The sequence below is a fragment of the Aquarana catesbeiana genome, linkage group LG04 (genome assembly GCF_042186555.1).
Source record: "Aquarana catesbeiana isolate 2022-GZ linkage group LG04, ASM4218655v1, whole genome shotgun sequence".
NCBI classification, from domain to species: domain Eukaryota; kingdom Metazoa; phylum Chordata; class Amphibia; order Anura; family Ranidae; genus Aquarana; species Aquarana catesbeiana.
In genome coordinates, this window is record NC_133327.1 from 627,080,346 (window position 1) to 627,099,448 (window position 19,103).

A 19,103-nucleotide genomic window follows, 5' to 3' on the forward strand; every position below is an offset into this window, starting at 1 on the left:
CTGGGCTGTCATTGCCCACGCATTCGGTGCAGTGGTGTGGGGATTTGAAATCCCTGCTCTTCTCCCTCTTCCCTATGCAGTGCTTCCAAGACGGATTAGTGGTATACTCTGTGCCAGCGCTGATCAATCAGAATCACTTTGATCCGTCCTGGAAGTACAGAGAATAGCGGGATTTCAGCAGCGGCCGGGCACTAACAGCTCAGCATCCTTGGAGGCAAGTACAGCAGGGACTGGGAGGGAGGGGGGCAGAGGGTGTAAGGTATTCACATTTTAAAACTTTAAACAAAATCTTTTTTTTTTTTTAACTATAAAATGTATACTTTTTAACCCCTTATTAAAGTTTTGTTAACCCTAAGCAGCTCCAATTACCTAATTTCTCCCTTTTCCTCTAGGTATTATTTTTCTGCTGTTGTTGTTTTTTTTTTGTTTTTTTTTACTATTAATAACTTTTTCCGTTTTCATTTGTTTTGTTTGTTACATTTTTCAGTGTCACATAACAATGTACAAATTATAAATGGGTTGACCTATAGAATACAACATATTCTCTTTTTTTTTTTATTTAACTTCAAAACAGAAAAAAAACTTTTCTTTAAATTGTATACATTTTTTATTGATTCCAAGATAAAATCATTTTTGCCATTTTGCTCAAGAGAACCTAGTTTTTCTCAAATAACAATGCATACTTATTACTCTGTTACATTAAGGGCAAACTTTACCTGTCTGGCAGCTGTCCGTTCTGACTGCGGTAGGGTGCAGTGTGGTGCGCAATTCAGTGCATCACATAGCTCTCCTTTGTTTTGTTTTTTACAAACTTTATTTGAAGTGTACAAAAGTACACTTCATTCATGGCCATGTACAGCAGTGCCATGCAGTTCTGTACAGTGCGCTGCGATAAAATTATTTTCATTATTATTTTTACAGGTACTTATATAGCACCATCAATTTACCCAGCACTTAACATATGTATTTTACATTCACATCAGTCCCTGCCCTCATGGAGCATGTCTGTATTATATCACATACAGCACAGCTCTGGGCTGCGTTGCAGTGTGAATCAGACACATAGGAAACAATTGTTTTCCGTGTGCCCTTGTAATGCAATCTGCAATTCACCCTAAGGCCCCGTTCACACCTGAGCGTAGCGTTTTCAGGCAAAAAGTCGCTTTTGCTGCGATTTTTGCTGCGTGTTTTTTTTTTTTTTTACGGAGTTTTGCCGCGATTATGTGCAGGTCAAAAGGTCACCAATGTAAAAAGCAGAAAAATACCCAAATCTGCCTAAAAAAAAAGTTCCAGAACTTGTTTGAGCTTCAGGCGTTTTGGAGCTTCTGGCTTCAGGCGTTTTGGAGTGTGAACCATCTCCATAGAGAATAATTGATTTTTTCCCCTCCAGCGTTTTGTAGCTTGAGGCTTCAAGCTACAAAACGCTCAGATGTGAATGGGGCCTCAGTATTAGAACAGGAACATAGTGGAAATGTAAGAATTGCTCTTGTCCATAAAGGGTTATACCGGCACAAGAAGTAAAGTTAACCGGGAAATATTGGTGTCAAAGTCCAGGAAATGCTGCTTTGCAGGGCTGTGTGAATCACAGGACTGGCTGGACAAAATTGCAGATCCTTTGACAGGTACTTGACTCATGTATTTATCTGTTTGGCTGGAGTTCTGCTTTAACTTTCTCAAACACCTGCCATGTAGCAGGCTCTGGTATCGGCCATATTATCATTGAAGTGCTCACTGGCTTGTTATTCTGGGACTGTGTATATTAAATATTTGCTACAGGATCCAGGAACTGAGAAGTCACATGAGAGTACAGTATAAATCAAAGGACAACATAGATGTCTCCAGATAAATGAAGCGATAATGTTCCCTTTTGCCAATAGGCTGGGAGTTTGCGCCGTCCAATCAGCTTGCTGGAGTCAGGTGCTTATTTGTTCTACAAACACACCACAAAAACAACTTTAGTTGCATATACAGCTAGACAATACAAAAACTCCCCAGCACTCCATTCATATAGTCAGCAGGAAAATACCTGATTAAACTGTTTTAATATTAAAGGGTAACTCCACTTTCGTGGGGGGAAAAAATGGCAAATAAAAAATAATATAACGCATATAATTGCGACACTAATCATATTGTAATTGAATGTTAATAAAAATGACTTTCCTTTTCAATCTGCAGCCCCTGTAATTTTCTGAGATCGCATTGCAATATGGCTACCTGGAGTTGTTGTGTACTAGGGGTGCGCATCCGGTCCACGATTCGATTCGATTCCGCGATGCATCACGATTACTGCGCACGGTTTTCATCCAAAAAATTCAAGCAGTCAGAAGAACTCCATTTTCTAAATTTTATCTGTTCTTAAAAAAAAAGACAACACTCCCTGCATGTAGCAAAGTGTAAACACAGCAGACAACTTAAAGAGGAGCTCCAGACTGCCCCCAAATGACTACAGAAGATGGTAAGAGACTGCAGACATGATACAGGAGATGGTCATAGACTGCGGACATAGTACAGGAGATGATCAGAGACTGCAGACATAATACAAGAGATGGTCAGAGACTGCAGACATAGTACAGGAGATGATCAGAGACTGCAGACATAGTACAGGAGATGATCAGAGACTGCAGACATAATACAAGAGATGATCAGAGACTGCAAACATGATACAAGAGATGATCAGAGACTGCAAACATGATACAAGAGATGATCAGAGACTGCAGACATAATACAAGAGATGATCAGAGACTGCAGACACAGTACAGGAGATGATCAGAGACTGCAGACATAATACAAGAGATGATCAGAGACTGCAGACATAATACAAGAGATGATCAGAGACTGCAGACATGATACAAGAGATGGTCAGAGACTGCAGACATGATACAAGAGATGGTCAGAGACTGCAGACATGATACAAGAGATGGTCAGAGACTGCAGACATAATACAAGAGATGATCAGAGACTGCAGACATGATACAAGAGATGGTCAGAGACTGCAGACATAATACAAGAGATGGTCAGAGACTGCAGACATGATACAAGAGATGGTCAGAGACTGCAGACATAATACAAGAGATGATCAGAGACTGCAGACATGATACAAGAGATGGTCAGAGACTGCAGACATAATACAAGAGATGGTCAGAGACTGCAGACCTGATAGACATGGTAAGGGAGGTGCCAGACTGTCCTATCCAAGCTGACCAATACCCCACCCCCCTCACCACTGACCTGTCACCTGCGCTCCCCTGCCCAGTGTCACCACGGAGAGTTGGTGCGATTATTTGCAAATGGAAGAAACGCAAAATAACTGTCAGTCTCCCTTGGTCTGGGGCTCCATGCAAGATCTCACCTTGTGGAGTTTCAATGATCATGAGAACGGTGAAGAATATGCCCAGAAACTATACAGAATCTTGCCAATGATCTCAAGGCAGCTGGGACCATATTCACCAAGAAAACAATTGGTAAAACACTACTCCGTGAAGAACTGAAATCCTGCAGCGCCTGCAAGGTCCCCCTGCTCAAGAAAGCACATGTACAGGCCCGTCTGAAGTTTGCTTATGAACATCTGAATTCAGAGGAGAACTGGGTGAAAGTGTTGTGGTCAGATGAGACCAAAATCGAGCTCTTTGACATCAACTCAACTTGCCATGTTTGGAGGAGGAGGAATGCTGCCTATGACTCCAAGAACATCATCCCCACCTTCAAACATGGAGGTGGAAACATTATGCTTTTTCTGCTAAGGGGACAGGACAACTTCACTGCATCAAAGAGACGATGGACGGGGCCATGTATCGTCAAATCTTGGGTGAGAACCTCCTTCCCTCAGCCAGGGCATTAAAAATGGGTCATGGATGAGTATTCCAGCATGACAATGACCCAAAACACATGGCCAAGGCAACAAAGGAGTGGCTCAAGAAGAACATCTGGAGCCAGTCTCCAGACCTTAATCCCATAGAAAATATGTGGAGGGAGCTGAAGGTTTGAGTTACCAAACATCAGCCTTAAAACCTTAATGACTTGGAGAGGATCTGCAAAGAGGAGTGGGACAAAATCCCCCCCTGAGATGTGTGCAAACCTACTACAGGAAACGTCTGACCTCTGTGATTGCCAACAAGGGTTTTGGATTCATTGAACGAGTTTACCAACAGTGTAAATATTGCAGAATATACATCCTCATGCTACATAACTAAGCTCCATTTCACGCTGAATAAACTAAATTCTAATGTATCTTAAATAGAAAACTATATTTATATAGATTTTTACCCCAAAAGCATTTTATTAAAATAAATTTGATTTAAATCAAAACAATCTATTTAAATCAAAAAATCTTTTTTCTTTTTGTTTTGTTTTGTTTTTTTTTTTTAAATCATTGATTTATATCCACTCTGGTTGCTTGAGTATATTTGCTTATTCTGTATATCATTATACATGATGGGTCATGATTTGTAAACCAGAGCTCATATTTTAAATCTTTGTTGATTTTAAAATGTGTACAATAAAATACTTTTTTTCATACATTTACTTTGTTTGACAATTTGATAATCTATCTGCTGTAACAAAATCAAACCCAGAGGGAACCTCTTGCTCTTTTCTTGTAAAAGAATTGATCCCCGTTCTCCTATATATACTAGAAGAATATTGGGGGTAATAGGTTGTCATGGGGGGGAGGGGGGAATGGACTCAGATATTGTCATTGTGTTGCTGTCTGTTGTAGAGCTTTCAACATTCCCATCGATAATCTGCCATCTGTCAAGTCTACAGTGTAATGTAATAGTGTTTCTACTTGCCAGGGTGTTGTGTTTCTATATAAATACATGATCTAACCCCATCAGAAGGAACTCATTCTGTGTACACAAACCAACAGAGAAGCCTTGTCCTCCCTCCTCCGGCACACAATAGAACGCTCCTTTATGGATTTAAAGGAGAGCTGCAGGAGCCACAAAATTCAATATTATACATAGAAAGTGTGCCTGTAAACCCCGCAAGTTCCCTGGGCAGCAGTAAATGTTAAAGTGGAACCTTAGGCAGAAATTTAAAGTACAACTAAGGCCCCTTTCATACTTCTGCGACTTGTCCTGCGACTTGGGACTGTAAAGTCTAATGACAAGTGGTACCCCATGATTTCCAATGAGTACCGTTCATATCTGTGCGACTTCAATTCGCAGTGACTTCACAGTAGTCCCTGCACTACTTTGGTTCGACTTTGATGCGACTTGAGGAGCCATTGGCTCCCGCTGCTTTGAATCAAATCCAGTGACACGGGAGCCAGGGGCAATGCCGAGTCCTGCTGTCTGTGTCAATGCACGCAGCAGCAGGACTCCGAGGCGCGCCCGCACGAGTGCCCCCCATGGATAGCGGCTCTCCGTGGGGGCACTCAATGAAGAGGGGACCTCACGATTACACAGGCATTGCGTTCAAGTCGCATCAAAGTTGAGCAACTTTCAGATCGTACAGGTGTGAAAGGGGTCTCAAGGCAAAACTTTAGCTTTGGATAGAGTAGAGAGGGATTAGAACACCTGTCAGTTGTTATTATTGTCTGTGCCCCCGTTAGGGAGATTTACCCTCTCTGTTTGTTCTGTTTACCATTATCATTGAAAACAAAAGTAAAAGAAAATCCTACATTTTGTGTTGTCCCCATGAAAAGTATTAGAGGGGAAATCTTCCAATGGGGACACTAGTTCTGGTGACCTGGGGGGTCCCTAAGGAATTCCCTTAATTTGCAGGGATTTCCTCTTGCTTCCTGTTTTGGTTATGGAACAGGATGTGAAGGAAAATCTCCACAATGGGACACAGATGGCGAAAATTAAACTGACAGGGCTTTTTACCATCCATTGCTCTATCCAAAATGAAAAAAAAAGTTTTGCCTATAGTTCTACTTTAAGTTCTGCTAGATGACTTCAGGCTGGCCCCCTTTGCAGGTATAACTATGTAAAATATTAAAGTGTCCTATACTGTTTAAAATCCAGTAATTTGTCTCACCCTGCTCTGCACATGCTCAGTTGCTCTCTAATTTTAGGCATTTTTAGGCACTGTTAGGTTTGTAGAGGCCGATCTGCTCACAGCCTTAAAGGGGCTGTAAAGGCTCAAGGCTTTTCACCCTAATAAATTCTATGCATTAAGGTGAAAAACCTTCTGTGGTGCAGCAACCCCCCCCCCCCCCCCGGAGCCCCCCTTTTTATTACCTGAACCTGATCGTTTCAGCGACAAGAACGAACCCAGGAGCTCTCGATTCCTCATTGGATAGATTGATAGCAGCGGGAGCCATTGGCTCCCACTGCTTTCAATCAAATCCAGTGACATGGGAGTCGGGGGCAAGGCCAAGTCCTGCTGTCTGTGTCGATGGACACAGCAGCAGGATTCCGAGGCGTGCCCGGACAAGTGCCCCCCATGAATAGCGACTCTTTGTGGGGGCACTCAATGAAGAGGAGGTGCCAGGAGCCCTGCCGAGGACCCCAGAAGAGGAGGATCAGGGCCACTCTGCAAATCCCTTGCACAGAGCAGGTAAGTATGACATTTTTGTTATCTATGCATTAAGATAAAAAGCCTTCTGTGTGCAGCAGCGCCCCCAATACTTACCTGAGGTCTCTCTCTGTCCAGCGATGTCCACAAGTGTCTCAGCCACCGAGATTCACCTTCCTGATTGGCTGAGACACAGCAGCCACGCCATTGATTCCTGCTGCTGTCAAAGTCAGCTAGCCAATCAGGGGAGAGAGGGGGTGGGGACCAGGGCAGGGCTCCGTGTCTGAATGGACACATGGAGTTCTGACTCGGCTCGGGTGCCCCCATAGCAAGCTGCTGGCTGTGTGGGCACTGAACAGGAGGGAGAGACCAGGATCACAGAAGAGGGACCCGAGAAGAGGAGGATCCGGGCTGCAATTGTGCGACTACATCTGAAATTGCACAATTTCAAAGCTGCATGTCAGTGTGACTTGGAAGACATGTGTGCGGCTTAATGCACAGATGTCTATGCAAGTTGCACCCAAAATCGCCAAAAGTAGTGCAGGAACTACTTTCAAATCAGTGCGTCACTGCAAAGATGGCATCGCACCGATTTGAGCGGTGCGATTGCCATCATTAGGGTGCGACTTGTCATACGAGGGCTACGTCCCAGTTCACACAAGAGCAGTGGGGGAACTGCATGTGATTCGGACAGGAATCGCACTGCATTCCTGTTCAAATCGCAAGAGAATCTTTGTAGTGCCATTTGAACTATTCATTTTGTATGGCTCAAATCGTACCGCACCAAAGGTGCAGGCGCCTTTTTTTTTTTTTTAAACTAATTTAATTCATTTTTTTTTTATTTTCTAGCAAAAAAAATGATGATTTTACATGTAGGAGAGAAATGTCAGAATTGGCCTGGGTGGCAAGTGGTTAAGAGAATTGATTATGACATGAAATGCGTTGCACACGGATACACCTTATACTTCGTGTTCGCAAACCTCGCTGCAGGAAGACTGTCAGTGTTCACTTTTCAAACAACTGGTTAATGAATTATGGAAGTCGGGCTCTCCCCCCCCCTCCATATGGCATCATAAAACCGTTTTTTGTACGATGGGGAAGAAGCGCTATCATTGTTATTTCCTTCTCTTTTTTTTCAGTTGGGTAAATAAAATCCCCGCCACCTGTTCACATTACATCATCCCTTCTGCAGAACTTCGCCTGTGTGCGATAAGCACTGAACTGAGGAGATCTTTGTATTGTGTGCGCTCCCAGCACTGATGTCATGCCAGATGATGTCACTCCGCTCTTGTATGGTTGCCATGGTGTCAGGACAGGTGGGAATCCTGAGGATGATGTCATAGTAAAAAAAAATAAATAAAGTGGAGACAATGTAGTTGTTCTTTGTGCAACAATATTCTACCAGTCGTCATTAGATGGGATTAATATGACACCAAACTAAATTCTATTCCAGTATGTATAGAACTCAGAAAAGTCCCTTCTATTATTCTCAGCCTCCTTCAGATCTCTTTTTTTTTTATTTTTATTTTTTTTTCCGGCTGTGATCTGAATTTCCTGTTAGAGGGTGGCTACATTCATTCTCCATGGTCCCAATGTATGCACACTATATTACCAAAAGTATTGGGACACCTAGCTTTACACGCACATGAACTTTAATGGCATTCCAGTCTTAGTCCGTAGGGTTCAATATTGAGTTGGCCCACCCTTTAGCTATAACCGCTTCAACTCTTCTGGGAAGATTGTCCACAAGGTTTAGGAGTGTGTCTATGGGAATGTTTGACCATTCTTCTGGAAGCTCATTTGTGAGGTCAGGCACTGATATTGGAGGAGAAGGCCTGGCTCGCAGTCTCCCCTCTAATTCATCCCAAAGGTGTTCTATCAGGTTGAGGTCAGGACTCTGTTCAGGCCAGTCAAGTTCCTCCACTTCAAACTCGCTCATTCATGTCATTATGGACCTTGCTTATTTGGTGGAGGGGGGATTATGGTGTGGGGTTGTTTTTCAGGGGTTGGGCTTGGCCCCTTAGTTCCAGTGAAGGGAACTCTTAAGGCGTCAGCATACCAAGACATTTTGGACAATTTCATGCACCCAACTTTGTGGGAACAGTTTTAGGGTTGGCCCCTTCCTGTTTCAACATGATTGCGCACCAGTGCACAAAGCAAGACACGACACGAATGAGCGAGTTTGAGGTGGAGGAACTTGACTGGCCTGCACAGAGTCCTGACCTCAACCTTTGGGATGAATTAGAGGGGAGACTGCGAGTAAGGCCTTCTCATCCAACATCAGTGCCTGACCTCACAAATGCGCAAGGTCCATAGCTTGTGGGGTGACAGGACTTTTAATGGTTTGACAGAGACTTAGGGGGGCCTATTTGCTTTGCAAATTTCTCAAGCACTCTAACATCCTTCACAAATAATCGGCATAATTTGCCTGAAACCTTTATCTCCTGTGATCATCAGCTCCACCTAGTGGCCATAATGAGATATTTCCTGAAATAACCCAACCAGGAACATACTGCGTTTTTAGCCACGAGATGGAGCTGGTGGTCATAGCAAATAAACATATTAGGCAAATTGCACCGATTATTTGTAATGGCTGTGAGAATGTTTGTTGCACAGCAATTTTTTTTTTTTTTTTATAAGGGGTCCACTAAGTCATTCTTTGATTTTATTTATTTTTTTTTTTCTTCCTTTTTTTTTTTTTTGGCTTTCCTAGGTTTTACATGAAATATATTTTTTCCTAGTTCAGAAAATAGTATGGGGTACAAAATCATTATCTGTTTCTGCTGTCCCCTAATTTATGCATTGCACAGAGATCGCTCCGGGTCTCCACGTTCGGCAAAATTCCCAAATGTCTGATATCTTTTATTATTGTTCGTGTTGCTGGTGATTCATTTCTATTGTTCTCTTAGCAACGTGCTGTCATTATTACTGTTGACCTGTGTGTGCCGCAGTTCATATGTCAGTCTCACAGCTGTATGACCACAGCACACAAATCAATGACTAGTCCATGGAGACGAGGCCAACAGCAAACTCTAACAAACCGCCTCCGATACATTTCTCATTTAACTTCTAGGATGGGCGCCCCCCAATGATCAAAAAGAATGGCTGGTTGTCTTTTTTTTTGCCCCCTTTTTTTTTTGTGGTTCTATACCCATGTGCAGCATTATACTCACATACTCATAGGCCAAAATGTTTGTTTTAGTTTGGGATGGCGGGAGGAATGGTTAGAAGCATTTTTAGTCCTCATGCACACGGGGTGTTTGCTGTTCTCCTTTGAACGTCAGAACCCCTGGTAGGTAAAAAGCTGCTTAAAAAAATGCACCTAAAGTCATGTATTGCACGTTTGTTTAGGCGCGTCATGTGTTTGAGCATTAATGAATTCCATTGGCCATAATATTAATCTGTTCTGCCCATTCGAATACATTAACACCCAAACGCACCTAAACACAGCTAGCGTTTACGTGTGTTTACACACATTTAGGCACATCAAGCGTTTTTTCTGCGTTTTTCAGCCTGTAAACACTTCTTTTCTAATATGCCTGTAAACACCTATGTTTACTTAGACACATAGGGGGTTATTTACAAAAGGCAAATCCACTTTGCACTACAAGTGCAAAGTGCACTTGAAATTGCACGGAAAGTGCACTTGGAAGTGCAGTCGCTGTAGATCCGAGGGGGACATGCGAGAAAAATAAAAAACAGAAATTTAGCTTGCACATGATTGGATGATAAAATCAGCAGAGCTTCACCTCATTTCAGATCTACCCCTCAGGTTTACAGCGACTGCACTTCCAAGTGCACTTTCAGTGCAATTTCTATTGCACATTGCACTTGTAGTTTGCACTTGTAGTGCAAAGTGGATTTGCCTTTAGTAAATAACCCATAGACATATGGGAGTCCTGCTAATAATGAAATGTATAGGACTCACCTAGTAATACTAGGAGGGTGTGTATCAGAAAATCAGATGCACAAACAATAAACACAAAAAAAACAAGAGATATAACACACCCATAGAAAGTAACCTAACAAATGTATTTATCAAAAGGTAAAAATATCAGTGTATGACACCAACCTGCCCCCCCCCCCCCCCCTCCCCTAGAAGCCAGACAATGCACCTTCCCACCCAGCATAAAACTCACCCTAACCCACCTTCCCCAAATCCAAACCCTGACTAAAGGTGAACCCCCCCCCCACACACACATCTACTAGGTGAAAGGGGTACAGGATGCCAGCTCAAGGGAGCTACCCCTAACCTATCTCCAAACAGAACCCCCTACAGAACAATAGCCCTAAAAGAATGACTGTGGCAGGATCTAGCCCCACTGCCGACAGTGTTGCACCTTTAAACCTCAATGGGTGAATGGGGCACCTCACCACAGTGCTGACAGAGCCCACCACAGGAGCAACCCTCCCGCAATGCCCACTAGATATAGTCAGTCATGGTCAAGGATGGTAAGCATGGAAAGTCCCTGAAGACTGAGCCAGGAAGGAAGTGCAGTAGCTGCAGAGATTATAACCGGCATAAGTAATCTATCCTGTACATGTGAAGGAGACTTGGTAATCAATCAACCAGTAAGTCAGGAGTTTGGACTGAATCCATGTGTGGGGATAGCCCAGCAACCAGCAGGTAAACACTCATTGGGGCACATGATACATCCTCATTGGTACATATGAGTACTGACGGGCATGTGGTTGATATCACTGCTGGAGTACACAGGGAGGCAGGGCCGGTACAAGGGGTGGGCGGAAGGGGCCGGTGCCCTGGGCGGAGCAATTTATTGTAGGAAGGGGGCGCAGCGCTGGCAGGCAGTATTTCTGGGCAAGTGACTATCACCGACCGCCCCTATAACATTGCAGAGCTGCGCCTGCTTGCAAAGATGTGCAGAGGCGTACTAAGTGCGGGGCGGGCCGCCCCAAGTACCACACAACACACTGGGAGGGGTGTCAGGCTGCCCCCCCCCCTCCGCTATTGAAGTGGGGGCAGTGCCGCGGGTTTAGTCAGCGGCGCAGTGACAGGCAGGAAGAGGCGATCTACATTGTGATGCGAGGGGGGGGTGTGCGGGGGTGCAGGGTGACACCGCTACACCTACCATCCCCTCCTCTCGCGGCCGCGGGCTGTGTGTCTGTGCGATCCCGGACGTCACACAGGCACAGCCAAACAGAGTGAAGCCGTCTCCCCCTCCTCTCTGTTTATGGGTAAACAGGGGGAGGGGATCTGCTGAGCATGTGCCGCCGCACTGATCTGAGGTACTGAATGGGGGGAGTCTGCACACTGCACTGAACGGGGGGGCTACGCTGAAGGGGGGACTACACCGAATGGGGGGCTACACTAAAAGGGGGCATCTGCACTGAATGGAGGCTACACTGGAGGGGGCGTCTGCACTGAATGGGGGGGCTACACTGAATGGGGGGGGCTACACTGAATGGGGGGGGCTACACTGAACGGGGGGGCTACACTGAACAGGGGGCTACACTGAATGGGGTGTCTGCACTGAACAGGGGGCTACACTGAATGGGGGGGCTACACTGAACAGGGGGCTACACTGAACAGGGGGCTACACTGAATGGGGGGTCTGCACTGAACGGGGGGGGCTACACTGAAGGGGGCGTCTGCACTGAATGGGGGGGCTACACTGAAGGGGGGTCTGCACTGAACAGCGGGGCTATACTAAAGGGGGCGTCTGCACTGAAGGGGGGTCTGTGTAACATGCAGGGGGTCCAGAGGTGCAGGGTGATGTGTAATGTAAAGGGGCCCAGAGGTGCAGGGTGATGTGTAATGTAAAGGGGCCCAGAGGTGCAGGGTGATGTGTAATGTAAAGGGGCCCAGAGCTGCAGGGTGCTGTGTAATATAAAGGGGCCCAGAGGTGCAGGGTGATGTGTAATGTAAAGGGGCTCAGAGGTGCAGGATGATGTGTAATGTAAAGGGGCCCAGAGGTGCAGGGTGATGTGTAATGTAAAGGGGCCCAGAGCTGCAGGGTGCTGTGTAATATAAAGGGGCCCAGAGGTGCAGGGTGATGTGTAATGTAAAGGGGCTCAGAGGTGCAGGATGATGTGTAATGTAAAGGGGCCCAGAGGTGCAGGGTGCTGTGCAATGTAAAGGGGCCCAGAGGTGCAGGGGGCTGTGTAATGTAAAGGGGCTCAGAGGTGCAGGGTACTGTGTAATGAAAAGGGGCCCAGAGGCGCAGGGGGCTGTGTAATGTAAAGGGGCTCAGAGGTGCAGGATGATGTGTAATGTAAAGGGGCCCAGAGCTGCAGGGTGCTGTGTAATGTAAAGGAGCCCAGAGGTGCAGGGTGATGTGTAATGTAAAGGGGCCCAGAGGTGCAGGGTGATGTGTAATGTAAAGGGGCCCAGAGGTGCAGGGTGCTGTGTAATGTAAAGGGGCCCAGAGGTGCAGGGTGATGTGTAATGTAAAGGGGCCCAGAGCTGCAGAGTGCAGTGTAATGTAAAGGGGCCCAGAGGTGCAGGGTGATGTGTAATGTAAAGGGGCCCAGAGGTGCAGGGTGCTGTGCAATGTAAAGGGGCCCAGAGGTGCAGGGGGCTGTTTAATGTAAAGGGGCCCAGAGGTGCAGAGTGCAGTGTAATGTAAAGGGGCCCAGAGGTGCAGGGTGATGTGTAATGTAAAGGGGCCCAGAGGTGCAGGGTGCTGTGCAATGTAAAGGGGCCCAGAGGTGCAGGGGGCTGTGTAATGTAAAGGGGCTCAGAGGTGCAGGATGATGTGTAATGTAAAGGGGCCCAGAGGTGCAGGGTGATGTGTAATGTAAAGGGGCCCAGAGCTGCAGGGTGCTGTGTAATGTAAAGGGGCCCAGTGGTGCAAGGTGCTGTGTAATGTAAAGGGGTCCAGAGGTGCAGGGGGCTGTGTAATGTAAAGGGGCCCAGAGGCGCAGGGGGCTGTGTAATGTAAAGGGGTCAGTGCGGGGGATCGCTGGACTCCAGGTTAGCAGGACTGGGAGGGATGGGGAGGGGGTCCAATGTAAGTTCACCTAACAGATTTTCTGTAAAGTGAACTTACAATTTAACCATTTGCCGACCCGCCGCAGTACATATACTGCGACGGGGCTGCAGCTACAGTATTGTATTGTTGTATTGTTTTAAGTGTTTTCTGGTTTTGAAAGGACACTGACTCTTTCTTTATACCCGGGGGGGGGGGGGCGCAGTTTGCCATCTTCGCCCTGGGCACCAGATGGCCTTGTCCCAGCACTGCAGGGAGGGTCCCAGATCAAATGGGTACCTCTCCACCTGTACACATAACTGCCAAGGTGTGATAACCAACTAAGCGTGATGTTACATCTAGCACTCGAAGCCCTCCGTTTTTTCCAAAGAACTGGTGCGGATATCCTTAGCTGCTTCCAATCTCATAGGGATAGTCTGCAGTGCACAAATGCCATCCTGAATTCCCATACCTCATGTAGAGGGTAATTGGAAGTGATAGCAGCTGTAAACTCCACACTCAGGTATACTCTGGTATGCTCCGATGACATGTGAGAACATCCAGTGTGGTAGTGTGATGGGAGTCAGCTGTGCTGAAAAGCCTATGGTTGGACCATCGAATGAGCCGTCTGTAGGGGGTTCGTCCCTATGTGAACGTCGTCTATATGTTTCGTTACGCCCACCAGAACTTCTTTTGGACACTCTGAAAGCACTGACGCTCATTTTAGCGGTGCTTTAGCGTTGTTTAAGCCGCTTTTCGGCCGATAGTGGGCTGCTTTTTTTTGTTTACGAACGATTTTTATTATATAAAAGGTCAAGATATAAAACAATTACAATGATGGTACAGGTATGTATACAAATATTTTTTAACAGTGAATGTTGTACAGGAAATAAAAAGAGGGTTATGGTTAGTCAGGTGATAAAAAAGATGCATAGTTTTATAATCAGGCCAGTCCAGAGTATTGTAGTGGAGGGAAGGAATGATGACAATTAAGTATATGTTAAGAAGAGAAGATGGGAAAGACGAAACAGAAAAATACCTTCTTTCTTACTTTATCCTTTCCCCTTTTCTCTTTACCCCATTCCCCTATTTAAATCAGAGAAGTGTTGTCCTGAAGAGTCCATTTTTTTTTTGATGAAGAGGCATTAAATCATATAACGTGTGATAAATTTCAGAAAGTTTGATATTCGTCATGCGGTTAAGAATTTGTGGCCAAGGTACCGAGGTGGAGCGCCAATTAAAAGCTATGGCCCAATGAATGGAGCTGAGGAATGAATTAGTCTTGTGGTTGTCATTGGAATATCCTGTATAGGGGAGAATAGAAGGCAGATTTGGGGTGTAAGAGAAATCTTTCTACCGGATATTTTTTCTATGATTATGCTAGCCTTATTCCAGGTGTTTTTTATGTATAGTGGGCTGCTTTTAACCTTCACAAAAGGGTTAAAAACTCCAGTTTTGCGGCGCTTTCAAATCGCTATTCAGGCGATATTCGTTCTAATGGGAAGGGTGTTTTGGGAGTGCTAAATACAGTGCTCCCAACCTGCCCCAAAGATGCTGCTTGCAGGACTTTTTGGAACGACCCGCAAGCGCACTGTCCGAGTGTGAAAAGTCACACTGGAATGCATGGGAGGCGGTTTTCAGGCGCTTAGCAGCAGGAGCCAATGGCTCCTACTGTTGTCAGTCAAATCCAATGACGCGAGGGGTGGGGCCGGGTACTGCTGTCTGTGTCAATGGACGCAACAGCAAGACACGAGAGCGCGCCCGCATGAGTGCCCCCAGGAAAAGCACTTCTCCGTCGGGCACTCGAGAAGAGGAGGAGCCAGGAGCACCACGGAGGGAACCCAGAAGAAGAGGATCGGGGACCCTCTGTGCAAACCCTTGCACAGAGGAGGTAAGTATGACATGTATGTTATATTAAAAAAAAAAAGACTTTACAACCCCTTTAAACTTTTAAACTTTTTTTTAATTTTATTTTTACAAAATAAACATCCCAGGGGTCTTTATGAGCATTTTTTTCTTTCATCTGGAAAAGGGGAGAAAGGGCTTTCTCCGCTAAGCACACCTTCCTGCTTGCATGCCTGAGCTAAGGGCAGATGGATTCCAGGATGTAAATGATTATCTGCCCTTACGCAAGATGGCGGTGGATAGAAATGCTGGGGGGAGGGGCAGGCAGGGGTTTCAAAGTGATTTCTCAACAAAATAAAACACAAAGAACTTGTTCACACTGAATGCGGCTTTGAAAACCTGCGACTTTACTTGAAATCATATGATTTCAAAGCCGCACATCAGGTCAACTTCAGGTGCGACTTAGCTGACATCTGTGCGACTTCATGCACAGATGTCTATGCAAGTTGCACCTGAAATCGCCAAAAGTAGTGCAGGAGCTACCTTTTCAGATCGGTAAGGCACAGCAAAGTCGGCGTCGCACTGATATGAACAGTTCTATTGCTGACAATAGGGTGCGACTTGTCATATGATTTGACCTGTCAAATCGCAGGAAAAATTGCACCAGTGTGAACGTAGGCGAAGACATGGATGAGTTTGAATATTCAAAATGAATTAAATAGCATTTTTATTTGTTGGTAGGCAGATTGTGGGGGGAGATTTACCTAAAACTGGAGCACTTAGAATCTGGTGAAGCTGTGCATAGTAACCAATCAGTTTCTAACTTCAGCTTGTTTATTTAAGCTTTGCCGTGGAAGCTGATTGGCTTCTGTGTGGAGCTGCACCAGATTTTGCACTCTCCAGTTTTAGTAAATCCCCGCCACAGTTTTTTTTTTAGTTTTTCCGCTTTTAAGATTTTTGCTGCTGTGTCCCCTGTACATTTCTGTGTGGTCATGAGAAAACAAAGATGATGCAAATAGTTTTCCATACCACTAGTCATTTGAAAAGATAATATTTAGGCAGAAACAATAATAAGATACAAATATTATTATCCCCCTTTTACAAAAAGTAAAAATAAGCATAGCGTAACAAACCACCACAATTCAATAAAAATACTCATACAATTTTTTATGTATTAGTTATTTGTATATTTTTATTATTTATTAATTTTATTTTTTTTCTGTGAAGAAATGTGAAACAGAGAGGCAAATGAGGGGCCCCTTTTTTTGGCACAGGAACATGTTCAGGATAATATAAAAAGTAGATCATGTTTAGGAGGTCGATCATAATAATGTCAGCAAATGACTTTTATTCCTGTATTCAGGTTCAAATTCTTATTATCCAGTAATTCCTCATTCCCTTTGAACCACACAGCAATGTTTTTTATGTTTATTAACCAATAATATAATTAAATACAAAAACACCAAAACTACATATCTTGGTTGAGAAGATATATCTGCTGCAGAGCACAACCCTAACCCATACAATCAACTATCAGTTTAAATGTTTTTGTAATTTCTCCTTTAGAAAATTTTTGCAATATGGTGTTCACACCTAAAGGGAAGTTTTTTCTATATCCAATAATATTTGTGATTGTAATCCCTGTGACCAACCAGAATGTGTCCCGCTGTTTTAAATTATAATATCCACTTAACATTTTACTCATTTATAGATTATTGTACATTGTTGAATATAGGGTTTGTATGAATTGCATTCATTCAGGATCTGTTTGAATTGGTTTTATCGGGTAGGGTCGTGTTTTGCAGCAGGGATGTCATCAACCAGAATTCTTTATTATTTTAGTATTGTTTAATTGAATTGTTGGCTAATGTGTAGAGGGAATTAGGAATCATAATTTATATTTGTCCTTCAAAAACCTGCATGCACCGGTGGCTCAGATCCAATATTATTGTAGCAATTCTACTTATTCATTAACAAAAATCATGGATATAATTTTGTATTTATTTATTTAAATGACCAAACCACCACAAGCTGAGCTGGATTTTCTTTTTTTGTATTTCAGGTGGGCTCAGCAGTTTTAAACAGAACCATGAAAACCTGTGTGATAATTCCCTCCAACTCCAAGATTGCCCAGATGGAGGCGGGGCCTCAGCGGTGACCATCACACTACCTCAGTCCGTCCCTAGCACTCCGGATATAGAGAACGCAGAACTGACCCTCATCCTCCCTTTTCTCTTCTTGGGCAATGAGCACGATGCCCAGGACTTGGAGAAGATGCAGAGAATGAACATAGGGTATATCGTCAACGTAACCACTCACCTTCCTCTTTACCACTATGAGAAAGGGATCTTTAACTACAAGCGTCTCCCAGCAACAGACAGCAACAAGCAGAATCTCAGGCAGTACTTTGAAGAGGCGTTTGAGTTCATAGGTAAGCTTCTTGGTTCTTTGAGTCTAACTTCAGTTAAATCAGTATTAGGGAAATGTGAACTTTTCCAAAATTATCACTTTGGAAGATACACTATACTGTATGGCCAAACTCTTGTGGACACCCGACCACCACGTCTATATGAGCTTTCTGGACTTCTTATTACAAAAACATGGGAATTACTGTAGAGTTGCAACCCTTCCACTCCTTGTGGCAATCACAACCTCCACTCTTCTGGTAAGGCTCTTCACAAGTATCAGAGGGGGCTGCTGCATGGAATGCATGAAGATAAAAAGCTTTGTGTGTTTACAACCACTTTACCTATTTTAATCCTTATGCTGCTAGCATTAGTAAATAGACAAGAAGGTGTATTATATTTCCTTGTTTTGAAAGGGGTTGTAAACCCTCAGGGTTTTTCACCTTATGGCATTCTATGCATTAAGGTGAAAAACCTCCTGTGCTGCAGCTGCCCCCAGAGCCCCCCTTTTTCTTACCTGAATCCAGTCTTTCCAGCAACGGGGACGAGCACACCAGCTCCAGCCGGTGTCTCGTGTCCTCATTGGATAGATTGATAACAGCAGGAGCCATTGGCTCCCGTGGGGTGGGGGCAGTGGGCAGGGGTTTCAAAGTGATTTCTCAACAAAATAAAACACGAAGAACTTGTTTACACTGAATGTGGCTTTGAAATCCTACGACTTCACTTGAAATCATATAATTTCAAAGCCGCTTGTCAGGGCGGCTTCAGGTGCGACTTGCATAGACATCTGTGCATGAAGTCGCACAGATGTCTATGCAAGTCGCACCTGAAATCACCAAAAGTAGTGCAGGAACTATTTTTTCAGATCGGTAAGGCACAGCAAAGTTGGCATCGCACTGATATGAACAGTTCTGCACATACACAAAAGATGTATGAGCATTGAGTTAAGGAAACTGGGGGGTGGGTTATTTACTAAAGGCAAATCCACTTGGAAGTGCAGTCGTTGTAGATCTGAGGGGGACATGCAAGGAAAATATAAAACTGCATTTTTGCTTGCACATGATTGGATGATAGAAATCAGCAGAGCTTCCCCTCATTTCAGATCTTCTCCTCAGATCTAGAGTGACTGCGCTTCCAAGTGCACTTGTAGTGCACAGTGAATTTGCCTTTAGTAAATCAACCCCACAGCCTCCAACATTAAAGCAGAACTTTAGGCTCCCAAGGACAATCCCATCTCTCCACCCCTCCTCCTGTCCTCTGCAGTAATAGAGCTATTTTTTGTTTGTTTACCTCTTTTTTTTTTTTATATATACTCGAGTATAAGCCGAGTTTTTCAGCACATTTTTTTGTGCTGAAAATGCCCCACTCAGCTTATACTCGAGTCAAGCACTTTTCTGCAGCAGAGAATAACATTTTCCGAACCGAATTTGGGGCCCCGTATCTCAGGGTCACTTGGTGCTAGGAA

At 44.4% G+C, this 19,103-nt stretch overlaps 1 protein-coding gene across 1 annotated transcript in view; it reads left to right on the forward strand.

The window, feature by feature from the left end:
- The window catches only part of DUSP10 (dual specificity phosphatase 10), a 97,257-nt gene that overhangs the window by 71,403 nt on the left and 6,751 nt on the right, over positions 1 to 19,103 (forward strand). Inside the window, exon 3 of the mRNA XM_073628349.1 lies at positions 17,296 to 17,664. Coding sequence (XP_073484450.1) covers positions 17,296 to 17,664 — 369 coding nt within the window. The remainder of the gene's footprint in view (positions 1 to 17,295; positions 17,665 to 19,103) is intronic.